This window comes from Hyperolius riggenbachi, chromosome 7 (genome assembly GCF_040937935.1).
Source record: "Hyperolius riggenbachi isolate aHypRig1 chromosome 7, aHypRig1.pri, whole genome shotgun sequence".
NCBI lineage: Eukaryota > Metazoa > Chordata > Amphibia > Anura > Hyperoliidae > Hyperolius > Hyperolius riggenbachi.
In genome coordinates this window covers 158,283,704-158,309,223 of record NC_090652.1, presented here as the reverse complement: position 1 = coordinate 158,309,223, position 25,520 = coordinate 158,283,704, and the positions used below count along the sequence as shown (strand labels likewise).

Here is a 25,520-nt window from a genome sequence, read left to right as displayed (position 1 = left end):
ACCCAATCACCCGCCTACACGCTCAGATTACCCTCAGACCCCCCCCCTTATCAATTCGCCAGGGCATTATTTACATCTATCCTTCCCTGTAATAACCCACTGATCACCTGTCAATCACCTGCCAATCACCTATCACCCATCAATCACCCCCTGTCACCCCCTGTCGCTGCCACCCAACAATCAGCCCCTAACCTGCCCCTTGCGGGCAATCTGATTACCCACCCACACCAATAGATCGCCCGCAGATCCGACATCAGATCACCACCCAAGCGCAGCGTTTACTCTCCTCTAAACACCCACTAATTACCCATCAATCACCCATCAATCACCCCCTATCACCACCTGTCACTGTTACCCATCAGATCAGACCCTAATCTGCCCCTTGCGGGCACCCAATCACCCGCCTACACGCTCAGATTACCCTCAGACCCCCCCTTATCAATTCGCCAGTGCAATATTTACATCTGTTCTCCCCTGTAATAACCCACTGATTACCTGTCAATCACCTGTCAATCACCCATCAATCACCCCCTGTCACTGCCACCCATCAATCACCCCCTGTCACTGCCACCCATCAATCACCCCCTGTCACTGCCACCCATCAATCACCCGCTGTCACTGCCACCCATCAATCAGCCCCTAACCTGCCCCTTGCGGGCAATCTGATCACCCACCCACACCAATAGATCGCTCGCAGATCCGACGTCCGATCACCTCCCAAGTGCAGTGTTTACATCTGTTCTCTACCCTAAACACCCACTAATTACCCATCAATCACCCCCTGTCACTGCTACCTATCAGATTAGACCCCTATCTGCCCCTAGGGCACTCAATCACCCGCCCACACCCTCAGAATGCCCTCAGACCCCAGCCCTGATCACCTCGCCAGTGCATTGCTTGCATCTATTCCCCCCTCTAATCACACCTTGAGACACCCATCAATCACCTCCTGTCACCCCCTAGCACACCTACCCATCAGATCAGGCCCTAATTTGCCCCGTGTGGGCTCCTGATCACTCGGCCAAACCCTCAGATCCCCCTCAGACCCCCTTCCGATCACCTCCCCAGTGCATTGATTGCATCTATTTTCCCCTCTAACCACCCCCTGAGACACCCATCAATCACCTCCTGTCACCCCCCTAGCACTCCTATCCATCAGATCAGGCCCAATACAACCTGTCATCTAAAAGGCCACCCTGCTTATGACCGGTTCCACAAAATTCGCCCCCTCATAGACCACCTGTCATCAAAATTTGCAGATGCTTATACCCCTGAACAGTCATTTTGAGACATTTGGTTTCCAGACTACTCACGGTTTTGGGCCCGTAAAATGCCAGGGCGGTATAGGAACCCCACAAGTGTCCCCATTTTAGAAAAAAAGACACCCCAAGGTATTCTGTTAGGTGTATGACGAGTTCATAGAAGATTTTATTTTTGTCAAAAGTTAGCGGAAATTGATTTTTATTGGTTTTTTTCCACAAAGTGTCACTTTCCGCTAACTTTTGACAAAAAATAAAATCTTCTATGAACTCGTCATACACCTAACAGAATACCTTGGGGTGTCTTCTTTCTAAAATGGGGTCACTTGTGGGGTTCCTATACTGCCCTGGCATTTTAGGGGCCCTAAACCGCGACGAGTAGTCTAGAAAACAAATGCCTCAAAATGACCTGTGAATAGGACGTTGGGCCCCTTAGTGCACCTAGGCTGCAAAAAAGTGTCACACATGTGGTACCGCCGTACTCAGGAAAAGTAGTATAATGTGTTTTGGGGTGTATTTTTACACATACCCATGCTGGGTGGGAGAAATTTCTATGTAAATGGACAATTGTGTGTAAAAAAATCAAACAATTGTCATTTACAGAGATATTTCTCCCACTTAGCATGGGTATGTGTAAAAATACACCCCAAAACGCATTATACTACTTCTCCTGAGTACGGCGGTACCACATGTGTGGCACTTTTTTACACCCTAAGTACGCTAAGGGGCCCAAAGTCCAATGAGTACCTTTAGGATTTCACAGGTCATTTTGCGACATTTGGTTTCAAGACTACTCCTCACGGTTTAGGGCCCCTAAAATGCCAGGGCAGTATAGGAACCCCACAAATGACCCCATTCTAGAAAGAAGACACCCAAAGGTATTCCGTACGGAGTATGGTGAGTTCATAGAAGATTTTATTTTTTGTCACAAGTTAGCGGAAAATGACACTTTGTGAAAAAAAACTATTAAAATCAATGTCATTTTCCGCTAACTTTTGACAAAAAATAAAATCTTCTATGAACTCACCATACTCCTAACGGAATACCTTGGGGTGTCTTCTTTCTAAAATAGGGTCATTTGTGGGGTTCCTATACTGCCCTGGCATTTTAGGGGCCCTAAACCGTGAGGAGTAGTCTTGAAACGAAATTTCTCAAAATGACCTGTGAAATCCTAAAGATACTCATTGGACTTTGGACCCTTTAGCGCAGTTAGGGTGCAAAAAAGTGCCACACATGTGGTATCGCCGTACTCAGGAGAAGTAGTATAATGTGTTTTGTGGTGTATTTTTACACATACCCATGCTGAGTGGGAGAAAGATCTCTGTAAATGGACAATTGTGTGTAAAACAAATTAACAAATTGTCATTTACAGAGATATTTCTCCCACCCAGCATGGGTATGTGTAAAAATACACCCCAAAACACATTATACTACTTCTCCTGAGTACGGCAATACCACATGTGTGGCACTTTTTTGCAGCCTAACTGCGCTAAGGGGTCCAAAGTCCAATGAGCACCTTTAGGCTTTACAGGGGTGCTTACAATTTAGCACCCCCCAAAATGTCAGGACAGTAAACACACCCCACAAATGACCCCATTTTGGAAAGTAGACCCTTCAAGGTATTCAGAGAGGGGCATGGTGAGTCCGTGGCAGATTTCATTTTTTTTTGTCGCAAGTTAGAAGAAATGGAAACTTTTTTTTTTTTTTTTTTTCTCACAAAGTGTCATTTTCCGCTTACTTGTGACAAAAAATAATATCTTCTATGAACTCATTATGCCTCTCAGTGAATACTTTGGGATGTCTTCTTTCCAAAATGGGGTCATTTGGGGGGTATTTATACTATCCTGGAATTCTAGCCCCTCATGAAACATGACAGGGGGTCAGAAAAGTCAGAGATGCTTGAAAATGGGAAATTTCACTTTTTGCACCATAGTTTATAAACGCTATAACTTTTACCCAAACCAATAAATATACACTGAATGGGTTTTTTTTAATCAAAAACATGTTTGTCCACATTTTTCGCGCTGCATGTATACAGAAATTTTACTTTATTTGAAAAATGTCAGCACAGAAAGTTAAAAAAATCATTTTTTTGCCAAAATTCATGTCTTTTTTGATGAATATAATAAAAAGTAAAAATCGCAGGAGCAATCAAATAGCATCAAAAGAAAGCTTTATTAGTGACAAGAAAAGGAGCCAAAATTCATTTACGTGGTAGGTTGTATGAGCGAGCAATAAACCGTGAAAGCTGCAGTGGTCTGAATGGAAAAAAAGTGGCCGGTCCTTAAGGGGTAGAAAGCCCTAGGTCCTCAAGTGGTTAATGCTCAATGCAATAGAACCATTAGGTTGCTTAACCACCCTGGCGTTCTGATTAAATCGCCAGGGTGGCTGCGGGAGGGGTTTTTTTAAATAAAAAAAAAACTATTTCATGCAGCCAACTGAAAGTTGGCTACATGAAAGCCCACTAGAGGGCGCTCCGGAGGCGATCTTCCGATCGCCTCCGGCGCCCAGAATAAACAAGGAAGGCCGCAATGAGCGGCCTTCCTTGTTTTGCTTATATCGTCGCCATAGCGACGAGCGGAGTGACGTCATCGACGTCAGCCGACGTCCTGACGTCAGCCGCCTCCGATCCAGCCCTTAGCGCTGGCCGGAACTTTTTGTTCCGGCTGCGCAGGGCTCAGGCGGCTAGGGGGGCCCTCTTTCGCCGCTGCTCGCGGCGAATCGCCGCAGAGCGGCGGCGATCAGGCAGCACACGCGGCTGGCAAAGTGCCGGCTGCGTGTGCTGCACTTTATTTGATAAAAATCGGCCCAGCAGGGCCTGAGCGGCAGCCTCCGGCGGTGATGGACGAGCTGAGCTCGTCCAGACCGCTCAGGAGGTTAAAGGAGAACTGTAGTGAGAGGTATATGGAGGCTGCCATATTGATTTCCTTTTAAGCTATACCAGTTGCCTGGCAGCCCTGCTGATCTATTTGGCTGCAGTAATAATAATAATCCAAACACTTGTATAGCGCTTTTCTCCTGTCAGACTCAAAGCACTCAAGAGCTGCAGCCACAGGGATGTGCTCAAGAGGCCACCCTGCATTGTTAGGGAGTCTTGCCTTGAACTCCTTACTGAATAGGTACTTGACCTAGCCAGGATTCGAACCCTGGTCTCCCATGTCAAAGGCAGAGGCCTTAACCAGTACACTATCCAGCCACTGTAGTGTGAATCCCACCAGAAACAAGCATGCAGCTAATCTTGTCAGATCTTACAAAAATGTCAAACTGTTGTTTGTTCAGGGTCTAGGGCTAAAAGTATTGGAGGCAGAGGATCTGCAGGATAGCCAGGTAACTGGTATTGCTTAAAAGGAAATCAATATGGTAGCCTCCATATACCTTTCACTACAGTTCTCCTTTAAAGGGAACCTTAACTGAGAGTGATATGGCTGTTTCCTGTAAACAATACCAGTTGCCTGGCAGTCCAGCTGATCTTTGTGACTGCAATAGTGGCTGAATCACACCCTGAAACAAGCATGCAGCTAATCCAGTCTGACTTCAGTCAGAGCACCTGATCTGCATGCTTGTTCAGGGGCTGTGGCTAAAAGTATTAGAGACACAGGATCAGCAGGCGATTCAGGCAACTGGTATTATTTTAAAAGGAAAAATCCATATCCTTCTCCGTTTAGGTTCCCTTTAAGGATTTGTAGCATAAAAGCCAACTCACATTTACTGGGATTAGAACCTGGGTCTCACTGTATGGTGGACAAGCACACTATCCACTATACCAACTGAAGCTGGCCTGAAATTGCTGGCCTGAAATTGCTGGCCTGAAATTGCTGGCCTGAAATTGCTGGCCTGAAATTGCTGGCCTGAAATTGCTGGCCTGAAATTGCTGGCCTGAAATTGCTGGTTCAGGCCAGCAATTTCAGGCCAGCTTCAGTTGGTATAGTGGTTAGTGTGCTTGTCCACCATACAGTGAGACCCAGGTTCTAATCCCAGTAAATGTGAGTTGGCTTTTATGCTACAAATCCTTAAAGGGAACCTAAACGGAGAAGGATATGGATTTTTCCTTTTAAAATAATACCAGTTGCCTGAATCGCCTGCTGATCCTGTGTCTCTAATACTTTTAGCCACAGCCCCTGAACAAGCATGCAGATCAGGTGCTCTGACTGAAGTCAGACTGGATTAGCTGCATGCTTGTTTCAGGGTGTGATTCAGCCACTATTGCAGTCACAAAGATCAGCTGGACTGCCAGGCAACTGGTATTGTTTACAGGAAACAGCCATATCACTCTCAGTTAAGGTTCCCTTTAAAGGAGAACTGTAGTGAAAGGTATATGGAGGCTACCATATTGATTTCCTTTTAAGCAATACCAGTTACCTGGCTATCCTGCAGATCCTCTGCCTCCAATACTTTTAGCCCTAGACCCTGAACAAACAACAGTTTGACATTTTTGTAAGATCTGACAAGATTAGCTGCATGCTTGTTTCTGGTGGGATTCACACTACAGTGGCTGGTAGTGTACTGGTTAAGGCCTCTGCCTTTGACATGGGAGACCAGGGTTCGAATCCTGGCTAGGTCAAGTACCTATTCAGTAAGGAGTTCAAGGCAAGACTCCCTAACACTGCAGGGTGGCCTCTTGAGCGTGTCCCTGTGGCTGCAGCTCTTGAGCGCTTTGAGTCTGACAGGAGAAAAGTGCTATACAAATGTTTGGATTATTATTATTATTATTACTGCAGCCAAATAGATCAGCAGGGCTGCCAGGCAACTGGTATAGCTTAAAAGGAAATCAATATGGCAGCCTCCATATACCTCTCACTACAGTTCTCCTTTAAGCAACCTAATGGTTCTATTGCATTGAGCATTAATGGTACATTTTCGGCAAGCTTCACTTACTACTGTAGTGGTACAGTGCTTAGGGTGACGTGTCCACTACACAGTGAGATCTGGGTTCGATTCCCAGCTATGGTATGATGTATACTGGCTTTTAAAGTAGTATAATTCCCTGCCAGAAGAGACCCTCCTCCCTCCAGTAGGAGGGAGGAGGGAATAGGTTGAAGGGTTGAAGGGAGGTGGGAGGAATTAAAACTCTCTAGCAGAGTGTGTACCAGCTGTCCCATAATTAATTAGTGTAGGCAGACAACTGAGTCAAATGGTATAAAGGACCTAGCTTGAAGGGCGGGTCCTCAAGCAGTGTGTTTGGCCATAACATGGCTGCTGACAGTGAAATGGAGGGTAAAAAATTTGTTTTTTGAAGCGAACTTCCGCAAACGTTCGCCTGCGGGTGGCGAACGCGAACCACCGAAGTTCGCCGGCGAACCGTTCGGCCCAACTCTATTGGTAATCACAAGACTGCTATTTCACTGATCTGTTAGTAATACTTTCTGTGGTCTGCCATCACCCAGGGTTGAAAACAATTGATAACAGGCAGTTTGTGATAAATTTGGTCCACATTTGTGAAATAGATTCTGACCGTTACTGTTCTCCAGCCTTGTAAACCAGGCTTTGTAGTACCAATAATCATCAGCTGATGCAGAATCCTGGCTGCACCTTCTAGTGTAGGAGCCCAATTGCTTATGTGCCCTCTTCCACCCCTTTTCCTATGCTCAGGTTCTCTCACCCAGGTTTGTAATATATTTGCTTTAAATGATAAATACTTATTTTTGTCTGAAGTATACTTTTAAATGAACCTATATGTAACCTCACACTGCGTTTTATTTGTTCTTTCCTTTCCTGAACATCTGTGCTTCTTAAGACTCTCTCCTTTCCGCAAATGCTAAATGCTTGCAGGAGTGGTTACCGCCCATTGCTTCATTGAAATGGCTGCATGTTATACCAAAGTGGTGCTATAAAGTAACATGACATGCAGCAAGGAGTGCTCTGGGGACTAGGAAAGTTTCAGAGTTCATGGCAAGGGTACGGACTACACATGTGCTGCTTTATACAGTTTATCTTTAGGCAAACAGTTCACATTGTGAATGCTTCCTGTGTTTCTGTGAATGTCAGGAATGGACAAAGCCTGTGCCAGGGGTTCCTGAATATAGGTCACATTATGTGTCATATTTTTCCTAACTATATACCACTCCCCTGTTCTGCTGATTGTATTCTTTGCTTGTGAACTAAACACCTAGCAACAATGCATCTGCGTTTTTAAGTTGTTTTTTTTATCAGGTTCTCTAGTTATGTGTGTTATATGGGTACAGAGGGTTGGACCACTAGTAATCATTTAACAATAAGGAGGTAAGTATCGATTTACAATGATCCTCACTTGTGCAGTCAACCTCTCCAGCACACTTAGCATAGCTCCCAACTGTCCGTCTTTCGGAAGAACAGTTCCTCTTTAGGAAGCAAATCCGCCTGCCCCTCGTTCTTCCTTATTTGTCCCTCTTTCAGGACTGATGTACAGCTCTGTATAAATATATGCAATTTTTCTACTGAAAATGTGTTTAACTGAAACGAAATGTTATAGAAAGGACGAGTGTGGCTTGAATGAAAAAACGACATCTTTTGGATATGCATGGTGAGGGGTGTGGTGGGGGTGTGGTCAGAGGTGTGGCAGGGGCGTGTATTAAAATGTCCCTCTTTCTTATCTCAAAAAGTTGGTAGGTATGCACTTAGAAATAAACATGGACACTACTTTTGGCCTGCACCTACTTTGTCAAAGCTATACCACTTGTTCTCTTTGCTACCTGAAGTGTGATAAAAAGCCAAAGTCCATCCCCTAAACCAATGTTTTGCTCTTTAGCCCTTATATTGGTGCTGAGCCTGGTGATGATGTAGTGTAGAAGGGATAGTAACTAGAGTTTCACACCTGTAAGTCCAGACAACTTCAGGCACTGGGACTCTACAGAGGCCTCTTCTGACAAAGGGACAGTCATAAGGTGGTAGGGCAAGTCATAAGGTGGTAGGGCAGCCTGGGTCATTAATCAATTCCCTCTATATCCAAAACTATTCTAAAGAAAAACAGGCTGGAGCGCCACTTGCATGTGATAACTGATAGGTAGAGGCGCCCAATAAAAATAAGATACATTAAAAACTAATTAAAAAGTCGAGTTAGTTGGCCTTTTCTTGGAAGCGCTCGTTCCTTGTCCCCCACAGCCACCAAGTACAATCTGTATTGACCTGAGGAATCAGGAAAGTACCTGTGAATTGTGTTGTCCACTACTGTTCATAAAAGTCTTAAATCTCTAAATGATTGGCTTTTTTTCGTGGGATAAGGTAAGTAAGCCAACTACCTCTCCTTTTTCATTTGCCGCTGGGAGACTGATGACGGAGCAGAGATGCGCGCACATCGGCGCCCGCGATCTCCTGCAAATCCCCGCCCCAGGACTTTACGCCGATCGGCGTTAGGCGGTCCTGGGGCTGCCGCCATGGTCACGCCCTTCAGCATGATGCGGTTGGCTGCTAGTTAAGTGCCAACTGGTGAAAGGTCATATAATCAGGAGCAAGGGATACACTTAATTAGAGTGAGGGTTGGATGGGATAGGTTTTATGTGGGGTGAAGTGGTATTGCATCTTGCAGACCAACTTTGATTGGAATTTTGATAAAATACAATAAAAATTGCAATGTACAGTTTGGGACATTGTCTTATGATCTCCTGTTGCAACTTTGATATGGGAGTTGAGAGGTGCTCAATGTATATAACAATTAAGACAAAGCTATATGAAATGATTAAGGTTTGCTTACCCACATACAATATGGAGATTTAGAAAGACAAGGCATTTCATGCCCACAATCCCACTTCCTCAGGTCAATAACATGCCTGAATGCAATGGGTGCAAAGCTCTGAGCGCCTCCAGAGGTGACTGAAAATAAAACTAAGAGACTCTTTTCTTTACTACTAATTGTAACGATTGTGGAATTCTCTCCATGATCAGCGCACAAGACGTGTGCGCTGACACTGCGGAAATCCTCCACAAACGTATAATTTGAGGAAACCCAGCAGAAGGTGCAATGCACCTATAGAGGGAAATTCCTGTCGACAGGGGGAGCTGTGGAGTGCAGAGGAACAGCTCCTCTCCCCTACCACACACGCCAGACAGGAATTGCACGAAGGGACGGAACGCAATCGCAAGAGAGGCGATTGAGAATGAGCACAGAGACAGATTGTATGTGTGTGCACCAAACTAGTCGCCAACCCGCGACGGTGCACACACCACAGCAGGTATGAAGTAGGAACGCGATCGCGAGAGGTGCGATCGCCAGACGTGACACAAGGTTACAGCAAGGCAGAGCACGAGAGTAGCAAAGGCACAGCAAATCATACAATGAGGAGATACGGAAAATAACAAACGCTAGCTAAACGCGAACACCGCACTCATTCACAACAGTGCACGCGTTTATGCGCGGCCTCCACGTGATAAGCACAATAGAGACAAACACGCCTAACTAACCACCGGCAGACAAACATGAATCAGAGGACGCGAGCGCTTGCTTAACGGTTACCTTTCCGAGCCTCCAGCAAGCGTTCGTAGCAGACAAGACAGACACCCGAAAACATGGATAAGCGAACGATAGGATCCAAAACACTAGTGAAAGTGGCTAGCGCGATCCAGGAAGACAGAACAGAAGGATCCACAGCGCTAGCGCAAGATGCTAGTGCGATCCAGGTACAGAGTAGCAGAACAGAAGGATCCACAGCACTAGCGCAGGATGCTAGTGCGATCCAGGTACAGAGTAGCAGAACAGAAGGATTCACAGCACTAGCGCAAGAGGCTAGTGCGATCCAGGTACAGAGTAGCAGAACAGAAGGATCCACAGCACTAGCGCAAGAGGCTAGTGTGATCCAGGTACAGAGTAGCAGAACAGAAGGATCCACAGCACTAGCGCAGGATGCTAGTGCGATCCAGGGAAACAGATCAGAAGGGGCTACCAGTAACAACCGCTGTTCCGGTTAGCACCCAGACACACAGAACGATTTCCTGTCGACCACCGCTGGGACGGTACAATCTCAACAGACAAACAAAACAGATAAGCAATCCTAACTGCACTAAGGAAACCTGCCCAGTGCAGTTTCCAAGGATTACTCTAGGCGAATCTTCAACAAAGAGCAAGGCTGACACTCCCGGCGAGTGTTACACAGGATCTAACTCTTATGACCAGCAAAGGTCTGTGATATCACATGGTATATATAGAGCAGGCCTACAAGGGATGTGGCTAGGCAATTTGCATGACAAACGTATGCAAATTCTTCAGCAGCAAGCTGCAATACTGACAAAAGGTCTCTCTTCCAGAGACCTGCAGAATGCAGACCTGAACAGTGGTGAAAAGGCTGCCTGCCTGCGCAGGCAGCCCAGCGGATCCTCACAGTACCCCCACCCCCTCTAGGGTCGGATTCCAGACGACCCTCCAAACTGATATCAATAAAAGACTCTAACTGAAGACTCATGAAGGTCAGGACAGCCCGACAAGGCCCAATTCCAGAGTCAGTCCAGCCAAAACCGACCTCATCGGAAGCAAACGCCACCGAAACATGTCCATCAGTACTACCAGTCTCAGTATAACACCCATCAGGACTGTGAACGCCAGAGAAGAAGCCATCGACACCCTCCAGACAATACCCACCACCTTCCAAGGAGTGTCCGAAAATACCAAACCTGCCACAATCCCTGTTCGAAGTGTCCCTTACAACACAAAAGCCACCATTGATCTTATCCAGGGCACCAAGCAAAATCTCTCCCGGAATCTCCCAGAACCCTCCGAAGCTCCACAGAGATCCCAAAAGGGCAGAACAATCACCAGGCTCACACGGAGAACCACCAAGCCCTCCCATGGAACCAATGACTATTCTGGATTCAGAATTACGAGGACACCCATCAAGATCAAGACTTTCAGGGACCACTTCTGGGCATGCAAGCAGGCAGGCCATATCAGAGCATGTCTCCACCGAGGAAGCATCTGAGCATGCTGGTAACCGAGGCACACTTGGGCTTTCTGGGTCACAGAGCACATTGGGGTACACCAGCACAGGAGAAACCTCAGAATATGTCGGGGAACTGCCAACCTCAGAGTCCGGCACGACAGGACCAAAACCAGTACCGGGCAGAGAATCATCATGAGCAGGGGTCTCAAGCACTGGACTCTCAAAAAAAAAAACTCGTACTCAGGCTTAGAAGTCTCAGTGACTGTAATGGTATCTGACAAAAACGTATCATTGACTACACACGACTGAAGCTCCACCAGAGCTGAAAGAGTAGTCAGCACAACAGCAATGCCTACTGAAGTGGGCAACACCTCAGAAGGACATGGGGGGCAGGAGACATCTCCTACAAGTTCTGCACCCCTTGGGAGGAACTCGGAGGTCTCCAGGACATCAGGCAAGACCTCAGGAACATAATTTTTCAAGTTTTCTGAGAAGGATTCTGAACTATCCATGTTACAGGGCAAAACTGGAACTTTATTTTGTGAACAGGGCATGTTCCACCATAAACTGAGACTGAATTTCATCATCATGAGCGGAACATACAGGAATATTTACTGGAACACACACTGACTCCCTAACTTTAATCTCGCTGCACCCAGAATTCTGCGTAGCAGTCAAACTAGCTTGCAACTCCAAAACTGCAGAAAAACAGGTGAGTATAGTGGCAATACCTAGACGAGCCTCTAGGGACACTGCAGGAGACTCTAAACAAGGCCATCTTAAAGAGGAACTCCAGTGAAAATAATGTAGTAAAAAAAGTGCTTCATTTTTTACCATAATTATGTATAAATGATTTAGTCAGAGTTTGCTCATTGTAAAATCTTTCCTCTCCCAGATTCACATTCTGACATTTATTACATGGTGACATTGTTACTGTGGGCAGGTTATTTAGCTGTTTCTAGCTGCTCTGTCTGTTACAGACAGCTAATAACAGCTATTTCCTGTCTCTGAACATTGTTAGATTGTGGCAGTTTGCCAGCAGTACCACGGTATTCAGAGCCTCTTGTGGGAGGGGTTTCAGCACAAAATCAGTCACACAGCGCCCCCTGATGGTCTGTTTGTGAAAATCATTGTCTTTCTCATGTAAAATGGGGTATCAGCTACTGATTGGGAAAAAGTTCAATTCTTGGTTGGAGTTTCTCTTTAACTCATCCAGAGTGCAGGGTGCAGAATCAGCATTTTCCTCAGAACAAGAAAGGGACTCACAAATGTCAGTGTGATTGGACATCATATTGTTATTCATGGTACAGGGCAGGCTCAGAGAGACTTTCTCTGGACCCAGTAAAGATGCTTCAGAGTCAGATTCGCAAAACCGAAGCGCTGTCTCACTCTTAGATTCGGCTAACAATGTCAAATCCGAGGAGTCAGAACGCAAAACCTGCGAATCAAAAATCGCTTTAGGCTGTAAAACTGAGGCTTCCATAGCGCAAACCTCCGCGATCTGTGGGGCAGACTGTAAGGTGTTCAGGACAGAAACACTGGAGCAACTGTCACCAGGCAACGGGACCTTACAGGTGTGAACAGGGTGAGACAAAGACGCATATGCAGTAGAAATAGTGACAACATCAGGAAAAACTTTATTAGACATATTAATTTTACTTTTGATGCTGCAAAATTTAGGAATTTTCCCCATGGCAGGATCACAGATGGAAGATCTTAAAGATCTGTCTCTAAATGACAAGGGGTCCCACATATCCTTGAGAAAACTGGCACATTCATGCTGATCACAATCTACAGGAACATCAGAGAAACAGGCATCAGATCGCACAGATTTAAACTGCACGCAGTCAGGAGAGAATCCTCCAGGATTCGCACAGGAATCAACCACAGTGGCGCACCCACTCACTTCAGATCGCACAATGTCACGACTCACATGCTTTACCCCAGAAAGGCAGGAACAATCATCCGACAACGATGTCTCTTTATTGGAATCAATTGGTTGGTGTGTGTGCAACTCATCCAAAATCGTCTGCCATACATAAATCATCAGATCCACATCACCCTCGTCACATTCATCGGAATCAATCAATAGGTACATAGAATCAAGACAATCATTCAAGACATCTTCGCTTTTTGCGATGTAAAAATCGCAAAAGGCTTTCCAATCAAAATCAAATTCCTCCATCAAGGCCTCAATGTCCCATGAGGCAAATGGAGGTTCAAACAGGCCAGTATCCAGATAATCTCCATATGGGTGGAGTTCAGGAACAAGAACAGATTTTTTAACTGCTTTAATATAGTGTGCGATCCTACCTATAGTAGGATCCACATAAGCTTTGGATTGAGGCAAAAAACCAGGAGACAGATCAACATCATTATCATACTGAATGGTTTTGCATGGAAGGGAAAGATCAGCTGACTTATCAGCAGCTACACATTCAATCAGAGCAGGTAGTAAGCCAGGCAGTCCAAACCAGTGAGAGAATATCACTGCAAGAAACTGATACAGATTATCATTCCAAGAATTGTTTTTTAGCACATCATACGCCCAGGTGAACAGATCGCCTTTTAAGAGCACATAGGCAAACTGAAGAGCCGACGTGGACGGATCAGCAATCTGAAAGGTGGGATCCAGGCAAAACCTCACACATTCAGAGAGAAATTCCACTTTGGTCTCTGAGTTTAGCCTTTTAAAGCTCTTAAAGACACAGGACCCATACTCGACAAAATCGTACAAATCAGAAATTCCCGCTACACTGGGAATTTTGCTTGGGCTGGTCATACTGTAACGATTGTGGAATTCTCTCCGTGATCAGTGCACAAGACGTGTGCGCTGACACTGCGGAAATCCTCCACAAACGTATAATTTGCGGAAACCCAGCAAAAGGTGCAATGCACCTGTAGAGGGAAATTCCTGTCGACAGGGGGAGTTGTGGAGTGCAGAGGAACAGCTCCTCTCCCCTACCACACACGCCAGACAGGAATTGCACGAAGGGACGGAACGCAATCGCAAGAGAGGCGATTGAGAATGAACACAGAGACAGATTGTATGTGTGTGCACCAAACTAGTCGCCAACCCGCGACGGTGCACACACCACAGCAGGTATGAAGTAGGAACGCGATCGCGAGAGGTGCGATCGCCAGACGTGACACAAGGTTACAGCAAGGCAGAGCACGAGAGTAGCAAAGGCACAGCAAATCATACAATGAGGAGATACGGAAAATAACAAACGCTAGCTAAACGCAAACACCGCACTCATTCGCAACAGTGCACGCGTTTATGCGCGGTCTCCACGTGATAAGCACAATAGAGACAAACACGCCTAACTAACCACCGACAGACAAACATGAAACAGAGGACGCGAGCGCTTGCTTAACGGTTACCTCACCGAGCCTCCAGCAAGCGTTCGTAGCAGACAAGACAGACACCCGAAAACATGGATAAGCGAACGATAGGATCCACAGCACTAGTGAAAGTGGCTAGCACGATCCAGGAAGACAGTACAGAAGGATCCACAGCGCTAGCGCAAGATGCTAGTGCGATCCAGGTACAGAATAGCAGAACAGAAGGATCCACAGCACTAGCGCAGAATGCTAGTGCGATCCAGGTACAGAGTAGCAGAACAGAAGGATCCACAGCACTAGCGCAGGATGCTAGTGCGATCCAGGTACAGAGTAGCAGAACAGAAGGATCCACAGCACTAGCGCAAGAGGCTAGTGCGATCCAGGTACAGAGTAGCAGAACAGAAGGATCCACAGCACTAGCGCAAGAGGCTAGTGCGATCCAAGTACAGAGTAGCAGAACAGAAGGATCCACAGCACTAGCGCAGGATGCTAGTGCGATCCAGGGAAACAGATCAGAAGGGGCTACCAGTAACAACCGCTGTTTCGGTTAGCACCCAGACACACAGAACGATTTCCTGTCGACCACCGCTGGGACAGGACAATTGCAACAGACAAACAAAACAGATAAGCAATCCTAACTGCACTATGGAAACCTGCCCAGTGCAGTTTCCAAGGATTACTCTAGGCTAATCTTCAACAAAGAGCAAGGCTGACACTCCCGGCGAGTGTTACACAGGATCTAACTCTTATGACCAGCAAAGGTCTGTGATATTACATGGTATATATAGAGCAGGCCTACAAGGGATGTGGCTAGGCAATTTGCATGACAAACGTATGCAAATTCTTCAGCAGCAAGCTGCAATACTGACAAAAGGTCTCTCTTCCAGAGACCTGCAGAATGCAGACCTGAACAGTGGTCAAAAGGCTACCAGCCTGTGCAGGCAGCTCATCGGATCCTCACACTAATGTTCTTTTCATTAGCATAATTATCATACTACACATACAATTCCTTACAGTATATCATAGGTTTCTTGCTTCAGGTTTGCTTTAATACAAAGCCTGCATGCAGCAATCTTGGCTAGGGTCAGTACCTATTCAGTAAGGAGTCCTTAGGCAAGACTGCCTAACTCTGCAGGGTGACCTCTTGAGCACGTTCCAGTGGCTGCAGCTCTTGAGCGCTTTGAGTCCGACAGGAGAAAAGCACTATACTTATATATTATTAAGTTAGAATGACACAGTATGTTACAATGTTGCACTGTGAACGGCCCCATAGAACTGTATGGGCAGTGAGTTGGCATGCAGAATTATTTTGCCACACAACTGAGCCCTGTGAACTAGCCCTAAATGCAGTAGACTGTGGTCATGACAACATGTAACAAAGTAATATTTTTTTATTCCAGAGAAAAAGAACAAAATTCATTGCATGTGATTTTCTCACCCAATGGCTCTACAAGTAAGTATTTTTCTCACATTTATGCTGTCAATTCACAAAACTTCTTATAAATGTCTTCTTTTTCTCAGAATTAATAAAAATAACGTTCAGTACATTTACAAGCAAAATAATCACTCCAAGTAAGTTCTTCCTGATTAACTTCATTTCAATATTACTTTTCTTTTCTATATTTTTTTTTCTTTGAGGGCTTAAAATGTAACATAGATAAGGTGAAAACAGGCAAAGAAGCTTTGTGAATCATGGCCAATATTTACAAATAAAACACATTTCACACTAAGGGCTTCAATAATTCTACTTCTGTTTCAGTCGTAATCCCGGAAGGAGAGATGAAGACTCTAAAGACTTCTTTGAAATTCCATTTGTTCAGGAGTGGCTGAAGGAACAGTAAGTGCAGATTGCTGGTTACTATTTTCACATATGAAAGGGATATTGTTACTACCAGGCAAATAATACAACCTATGTAATCTTCATTGCCAATATAATGTCTTAATGGTGAAGTGTCTGTCCAAAAAACAATTCAGCTGTTAACTAAAAAAAACGAAAACAAAACTGATCTGGCGTTGGCATCAGTTTTCTGGACTGTGGCTTTGCAGTCAGATGTGCTGAGACGTACTGGTTGCTAAGGGAGGTTCTGGTTAGGTCCTCATTCACCATTTGTCACTTGGTACAAGGAGTATTTATGGTGCAACTTGTTGCTTAGAAATCTCAGTGTGCCTGGAAAGAAAGCAGGAACTAAGCAAGTAGGAACTTTTACCCATTGTCCCCCTACCCCACCCCCTTCCATGTCCCCCTTTTCCCCTTGCTTTGGCAATACCCATATGAATCTTGGTCATGATAATAAAGCTATCTTTGATTTGATTTGACTTTCAGCAACAAGACCTCAGTGTTTTAACTCACTCTTAACCCTTTCCAAGCCTATGGTAGACTATGTCCAACATTGGCCTTAAAATCTATCACAGTGTCATCCACTACAGATCAAAGTGTCAAACTAAGTCTAGCCCCATCCACCGAAGCCGAGTCTCATAATATAGTATAAATAGTATGTGGGTGCAATTGGGCTTGCTGTAGGGGTACCACTGCAGGATTAGGTAAAGCTTGGTGTCCCTCTACATGGCTCAAAGTGTGATTTAGTGATCAGGAAAAAGGGTTGGAAAGGGTTAAGGTGGACACTCACCATACCATTTTTATATATATTTCTTTTGATTTGATTTGAGAACTACAATTTTTCCAATTGGTTGTAACTTTTGAAACATCTAATCAATATATTACACGCGTTTGACTTTTACCCAATTGTGGAAACAAATATCGAAAACTTTGGAAAAATTGCTTGGGTCTATAAATCAAGAAATTTGCTATCTATCCTAGACCATTACATTTTTTGAAAATTTGATCAGAATTTTTTTTTTGCCACTCCCAGTTGACTGAGAGTGGGAAACAGGAGTTTGATCACATTTCTTGCTCGAAAAAACAAAACTTTTTCTGCCCAACTGATTCTTTTTATAAAAAAACCCCCAGGAAAATCTATTGTGTGGTCACCTTTAGTGCGTGAGTGTTCGAACACTGCTCAGTCACTGAATTGATCTTAATTATTAATACAAATAGTTTTGAAGATTTTTAAGAAGATTTTCAGAAATTGATAAAAAATTGCCATTTGCGTGATTTTTGTACCTTGAATTAAAATTTTTCACCTTACAGAATCCTATTTTCACTCAGTTAACCTTCTCACACACAAAACACATGGTTCCCGCTGTAATGCAGGGATACTGAGACATGTAGGCTGGCATGTATTCTTCTTGGTGCCGGATAGTCGAGACTCTACTGTACTGCTATTGTTAGCTACTGGAATTTGCATTGTTTAATTGTGGGCTTAAATGTGTGGGTTTAAATAAAAGTAGCTGGGATTTAAAATGTGTCACTTGCCTGACCTTTTTGCTTCGATAATTTCTGCATCAAAAACCTGGAACAAGCATGTAGCTGGTCGATTTAGAATACAAAAGGTACACGAACAATAGGAGCAAAAGAAATGTATAAAAGGAAGACTGCAATGTTGCCTTCCATATTATCCTCACTTCATAATTCTGGAACCCTTTAACTCCCTGCCACCACCCACTTAATTGGGCGTGGCAACATGTAGCAAAAACAAATGAAAGCCAGGCCCACATCCAGAACTGCTGGTTTATAGTTGAGCCTATAGCTTATACAGCCCTATCCCAGATAGCCATATCAATTCATGGCATGCACTGATGAGGACTAGAAAGTCTGAAACAGGCTGTATGCATGTTGGATTGATGTGGCTCTGTAAAATGTTTAAGCTATAAGCTCACTATACACCAGCAGTTCTGGATGTGTGCCCAGGGCTGGCGCAACCTTAGGGGCAACTGAAGCAATTGCCCCAAGGCCCCTGAGGGCTGCCGGGGACCCAAGGTCTCCTCCCAACTTTATAGTGGTCCCTGGGGCGCTTGCAAAATTCTCAGCAGAGTAGTGACTCACCTGCCTTGGGTAGTGCACTTTTCTATTAGTCCGTGCACTCCCATCTTCAGCCGCACTGGTCGCATCTTCTCAGGCCCTACTGGTCACATTTTCTGTTATTACATAAAGAAAAAAAAAATACAAAAGGGAGAGTGCCTGCAGTACGCACTATAGATGGCCGCTGGCCATTTAGACAGATCTCACCTGATTGAATGGGGCTGTGGGATTAGAAAAGCACCAAGTAACACTTGCGTCTCTCTTAGGGCCGGGGACAGGGCTCAGAGGTATCAACAGAATCTCCTCTCCTGGCCGGCCTGGGTGATGTCAATCATTTGATCTGGTTGGTCTCTGTGGGTGGTCCTTGCCACTGTGAAGGTGGTTTAGCGCTATGAGTGCTGCAGGTGCCGAGATTGCCTGCAAGTGCAGCTGAGTATCCCATTGCTGTGTACGCAGTGCGGCTCAGCGTGCATGCAAGTGTAAGCGGTGACGCCTGGTATTGCAGCCACATGGGAGATAAAAGCAACACTATAGGCTCAGTGTGTGCTGGCAACATTAAAAACCAGTGGAGTTTCAGTATTAAAGCTGTTATTTTATTGTAAAAGGCTTTGACAACTAGTTTTGTGTGAGACGGCTTACGCTTCCTCAGGTCAGGATGGAATGCACTGACTAATGAAAAAGTACACCACCCAGGAGAGGTGAGTTGCTACGCTGTGGTAAACTTTGCAGGCACCCCAGGGACCACTGTAGAGCTGGTAGAGACCTGGGCGCTGGGCCAGCAGCTGGCGTGAGGGCCATGTGGGTTGGTGGGGTAATATGACAGCTACAAAGGGGCCCCTAGTGCTGTTTTGGGGGATGGTGTCAGGGATGCCCCCGGGTTAATTTTGCCTGGGGTACCCATTGTAACTTTTGCCTGGGGTACCCATTGTAACTTGAACTGGCCTGTAGTGTGGCTGGCTTTCAGGGGCATATAGAGATGATTTGCATATTTGAGAGTGATGCATCATGGGAAACCACAGTTGCTCAGGAACTTGATTGATATTCACAAAAAATGATTGATATTCGCTATGTAATTTGTTCATGTTTTTTGGTCCACAATCAGCCTGCACGTCATCATCTTTACTACTGGCAGACAAGAAAAAAATTAGACAGCACCAACTTTTTATAAACTGTTTTAACTATTTATAAGCATGCCCACTAACATTGCAATTGGCTACAAGGTTGTTGTTTTTTATAGATATACATATGCACAGAAAGAAATACTTGTTGCTTGGCAGTTGGAAACAGCTGTTATTTCCCACAATGAAACAACGTTCACATACAGGAAACTGTCAGTGCCTAGGTCCTGACATCACTCTGGGGGAGGGATTTCACCACAATATTAGCCATACAGACCCCCTCCTGATGATCTATTCAAAAAAAGGTAAATATTTCTCATAGGAAAGGGGAGGTCAGCTACTGATTGGGATAAAGTACAATCCTTGGTTACAGTTTGTTTTAAGAAGGCAAAATTATATAGTCCACATTAGTTACATGACTTGTTCTGTGTACTCTGTAAACTTCTGTAAAATTATGGCACTTTATAAATGCATAATAATGATAGCAACACATAAATTCCATTTGTGAGATTTAAACCCAAGACTGTAGAGCTGCGAGGCAAGAGTGCTAAACACTTCGCCACAGTGCTGCCTCCATCCCTTACATCAGCTGTGATTGACAGAACACAAAGAGACAGCTTACAAATTACATGTCACTGTCAGATTAAAATGCCTTCCCTGTAAACTTCTGGATGGATCTAATACATATTGGGCCTGATTCACAAAACGGTGATAACTCAGTTATCACACCTAAAAGACTTTAGGCATGATAACCTTTGCACCACACTGGTGAAAAGCCAGTTTAGGCGTGATAAGTTTAGGTGTGATAAGTTTAGGTGTGATAAGTTTAGGCATGCTAAGTTTAGATAAGTGTAGATAGCATGCAAAGTCCCGCACGCAAAGCAGCGCCATTAAACTCTATACGAAGTGCACCAGACTTTGCTAGCGCAAAACTTTTGATCAGCTGTGCACTGCGGTGCTAACGCAGTTGGTGCTTAAACTTATCATGCCTGAACTTATCACACCTAAACTTATCATGCCTAAACTTATCACACCTAAACTTATCACACCTAAACTTATCATGCCTAAACTGAGTTTAGGCGTGATAAAGGGCTTTTCACCAGCGTGCTAACTGTTAGCACCGCTTTGTGAATCAAGCCCATTGTCTGTTGTCTACAAAAGACAGACATATCCTAATATTACAACTCACTGTAAAATGGAAACAACTTGAAATTAAAAGGTTTTATTTGAAGTGATGGAGGAGCTTTTATTACCGGATTAGGTAGCTCTTTATTGTACAATAAAGCTGTCCAGCAATATGAGACTGGTTGCATTAGTACTGTGATAGGAAAAACTCCCTGCAGACCCTCAGAATGTTAATCAGTTGGTTCCTCAGATCAGTATACTATTGGGGCATTGTATGAGCATGATTAACCCTAAATATTTTTTTAATTGTTTTAGGAGAGTATCTTTTCAATTAAAAAGTCTATAACTTTTGTTGAAATCATAACTCTGTCCAAAGTCCTCTCAACACCCGTCCTCCCTTAAAATCGTTTCTTTATTGATACATATTCAATCCATAGCGTAGCAGTGGTATCAGGCCCTCTGTAAGGATTGGCAAATCCACCGCCTTATATCGGTCGCTATGCCCAAATCTACCTCTGCAATCTTCACCTTGTGTGGCGTGTCCACGCTTGAACAGGAGACAGAGTAGTATCTACCTGACTTCGGTTACACCCAAGCCTTACCAATACCCACTAAGAAATAACACAGGCAAGTAACGTAGTCAAGCAGTTCCAAGTCATACATAGATAACAGATGGCTGTCAGTCACTATCATATTCAATATCGTAGTCAGAAAGCCAAAGATCATACATATAAGATCAGACAGATAGAAGGGATGAGGCAGAAGTCAGTCCAGGCAGCAGACAATTGAATAATCCGTAGACAGGCAAAGGTTCAGACAAGGTCTCAGACAAGTATAAAAAAGCTTAAAGAGGAACTGTCGCGAAAATCTTAAAATTTAAAACACATACAAATAAGAAGTACATTTCTCCCAGAGTAAAATGAGCTATAAATTACTTTTCTCCTATGTTGCTGTCTCTTACAGTAAGTAGTAGAAATCTGACATTACCGACAGATTTTGGACTAGCCCATCTTTTCATACGAGCATTCTCAGGGTTTTCTTTATTTTTAAAAGCACTTAGTGAATGGCAGTTGCTCCATCCCACTGCCAAAATAGTGCGCGGTGAGCAGGGAGGCTAGCCAGCATCTTTGTATTCATAATTTTCAGAAATTGTCTTTATAAAGAATAAAGGCCATGCTGAGAATCCTCCATGAAGAGATTGACTAGCCCAAAACCTGTCGGTAATGTCAGATTTCTACTACCTACTGTAAGTGACAGCAACATAGAAGAAAAATAATTTATGGCTCATAATGTACTTCTTATTTGTATGTGCTTTAAATTTTAAGATTTTCGTGACAAGTTCTCTTTAAAGCAAAGAATGCCCAGCAGCTAGCTCAAGAATCTTAACGCTATCACAGGCCCTGAGCTACTGTAGCATCCAACCTTATATACACCAAGCCTCCAGTTAAAAGGCCTCAGTGCAGTAGCCAGCCAATGGACCCTTGACCTTCCTCTAAATTGTACTGGTACAATTTCCAAGCAGTTTTTATGACAATGTTCTGAGCAGCTAATCAGTTGACCATTACACCAATCAACGCACTGTGGAGTCTTAACCATGGTAATTCTAGAATCATAGAAGCAGAGGGCGTTTTCAGTAAAAATAACTTGTTTCTCCTCATAGTTAGCTCCAATCTTTAGTTGCACCTCAAGAGTTGAGGTAAGAAGACAGCCAACCTGTAAGGGAGAATCGTCAATGGCAGTAACAAACATCTTATTAGCCAAATTCTAACACAGGAATTCCCAACTGATTGGCTAAATCAATAATCATAAAATTCTCAACAGAACCACTGCCTAGAAAGGCCTCGGCACTAAACAACTGATTACCCCAAGAAATCATAAAGGGTAACAGTACTCGTTGATGTAGCTGAAGAGATACCTGATCTCCTCCAACCACACCCAGGTGTTCCCTGTCTGCTTTCCTTTTCTTTACTGAACAGGATATCACCAGATGACCATCACCACCACAATGCAGACAGAGACTCTTAAAACGTTGTTTAGTCTTTTCTGAAACGGATAACGTAGATGACCCTATTTGCATGGGCTCCTCAGAAAGTGAGATAGGATTAGATGGAAGACAGACAGGTACCTCACTGTCGAACAATACAGTCTTCCCTGTCATCTCTGTCCGAGTCTGCAGTCAACCCTAATAGATAAGGTAATAGCTCTATCTAAAGTGGTAGGAGCAGCATGACTAACTAAGTGATCTTTTACGGTTTCTAAGGGCCCATTCACACTAGGGCGATTAGTGTCCATTTACCGCTAAACACCGAAGCACTTTTTAAAACTCTAGCGCAATTGTAACTATATGGCAGTGCGGTGCATGCAGCAACCGCAATTAGCATGCTATTGCGCTAATTGCGAACGCAAAAAAAACATGAATTTGTATAGTGATTTTACCACAATAATTGCGGTAAAATCACCTGTGCAAAACTGCAATTACAAGTTCGAATGGGCCCTTATAGTCCATATAAATATTGATCAAGAAGGGATGAATCATTACAACTGGTAGAAACTGACCACCTGCGAAAATCAAAAGCATATTCTTATGCTGCTCTCTTTTCCTGTTTCAAATGTCTTATTGTTTATAAATCTGGATATTGGGGGCACACTTATACAGTCTTTCTGCAGATTACCAACCCTCATGGCCAGGGGTGGGAGTTAGGGTTTTCCTGCCAGAATGAGGCTTCTTTTACACTTGCAATTTTCCCTGGATGCTAGCAAAACAAGAAGAAAAACGCAGCATTCTGGAATTTTTTTGATCACATGTAAAATTGCATCAATTGCATGTAGTGTAAAAGACCCCTCATACTGTTTTTTTTCTCAGTGCAGGAAATTATGTTTCAGATGAACAGCATATGTAACAGACTAGACAGCTCCTGCTTTATGATTACTAAGCAGATTGGCAGAGATGCTGCATCATATAATAGGTGATGCTAGAGTGTACCCTGCGTAAATGAATGTGCAGGGAGCTGCGTTAATATTAAACATTAGTGCGTTGAAACAAAGGTGGTGTAGCTTGAAATTATGGGGCCATATATCAAAATGTGGTGCCCAGACTATGTGAATAGTGCACCTTTCCCTACCACATGGATATGGGTGGACATGGCAATACACACTCAGATATTATAGAGTGTGTACAAAACATGGATGTAAAGTGACAAGATGGAGGAACACAAGAGGTAGACAGGACAATAACAACTACTTGGACCTCCTCTGCTCCAGGGCACTATAGCAGTCGCTATTGCTGCTATGGCTTTTGTTACATCTGCAACCCCTTGATTAGGTAAAGGAGACTGGTTTCAAGTACTTTATTCAAAGGCTATGATTGTGAATCATGAACTGGTATCATATTAGTAGACTTTACCTGCTGATTGTCTTTTTCCAGCCTGGAGTATTTGAGTCCCTTGAATATGCTAACTCACACAGAACCTATTCGTAGTGTGAGTCAGTGACAGATTCCCCTCCTGAGCAAGTGGAACAGCTGCCTGATGCCATGAATGACAGATTCTTTTCCAATTCATTCTCTGTATGATGGTCCAGTGACCTCACACACTTTTCTATTTTTAGATGACCTGCAGCCTTCCGTGGAGTGTAGCAGGCAGAGGAAGAACTGGCATGGCTTTTAAGCTGTGCAAGCTGTTCTTGTAAAGTGACCAATATATCTTAATGGCATATCAGTAGGTTTAACCTTTCCTATACCTATACAGCTCAGCATCTAGTAAAAGTGCTATATTATGATTTATTTCCCATATTTATACAGAGCAGACATATTGTACAACTCACTTCTAGTTCCCCCAACAGTCCGTCCCAACTATGTAGAGCATCCTCTGTGTGTTCCCTGGTTTGTATTGCGCACAAACTGCTGTCTAAGACTGGGACTCCCCATGACTGGAGACAGAGAATCCAGGACTGTTTGGTGAACACAAGTGAAAGTGGAGAGAGAGAAAAAGGAACAATCGAGAGCCCCCAATAGTGTATTATTGTAAAACAGTTAGCGTCAAATTGATAATAGTAGAATTATACTCACAAGTGTGGGTTGCCACGTTCAGGCAACCACTTTTAACACAGACGGGGAGATTAGGCCTGTCCCCGCTCAGGCTAAAAAGTCGCTCTCTGTGTAGAAGAAAGAAGGTGTCCACACCTATCCACCAGGTGGATTAATCACGTAATGAAAAAAACAGAGGCGCCAACAGGATAAAAATAATGCCAATTAAAACCAATTAAAATGTGGGTGGCAATGGTGGATTTGCCTCCCCTACAAAACAAACAACCACTATGTATGGTAAAGGATATGATTTTTAATCAATTTTAAAACTCCCAAAAAACACTTGATCTGCAACGCGTTTCACGGGACACAAGCCCGCTTCCTCAGACAAAACACATAAAAGCAGGAGCAACCAAGTAGTGGTCAATACTAGCGTGGCGCCTCTGTGAAAGTGGGGAGGGCGAGTTTTCTGTGGCTGCTAACAGAGACTTGGGGAGATGGGGTAGTCTTTCAGGACCCGCTGTGTCCTCCGGGTCCCCTCTCTTATGCCACCGTCACTCCAATTAAACTGTGTAACCTGGATGGGTCGTGCGCTATGTACTATGCCTAGACACAGCCGCGCATCTATGTGATGGTGCTCTCGCAGCCAGGGATCTCTCTGGGCATGTGCAGTTATAAGTCTTTATAAAAGCGGATGCGCAGACCACCCCCAGCTACAGGATCAAGGGCTATTGTTCTTTCCCCCGCTACACCATCATCCGTCCACCTCCCGCCATAGCAATATTATGGTCCGACTTGTTGCCCAAGGGATTGAGTTCTGATTCTTGCAGGTGAGAGATCTTTGTACAAGGCTTTACAGTGCCTGGAGATTGTGTGTTGATAGAGCTT

At 44.3% G+C, this 25,520-nt stretch overlaps 1 protein-coding gene across 1 annotated transcript in view; it reads left to right on the top strand.

The window, feature by feature from the left end:
- IQCK (IQ motif containing K) overlaps positions 1-25,520 on the top strand; it is a 175,298-nt gene that overhangs the window by 68,648 nt on the left and 81,130 nt on the right. The window contains exons 5-6 of the mRNA XM_068244799.1: positions 15,847-15,899; positions 16,206-16,283. Coding sequence (XP_068100900.1) covers positions 15,847-15,899; positions 16,206-16,283 — 131 coding nt within the window. The remainder of the gene's footprint in view (positions 1-15,846; positions 15,900-16,205; positions 16,284-25,520) is intronic.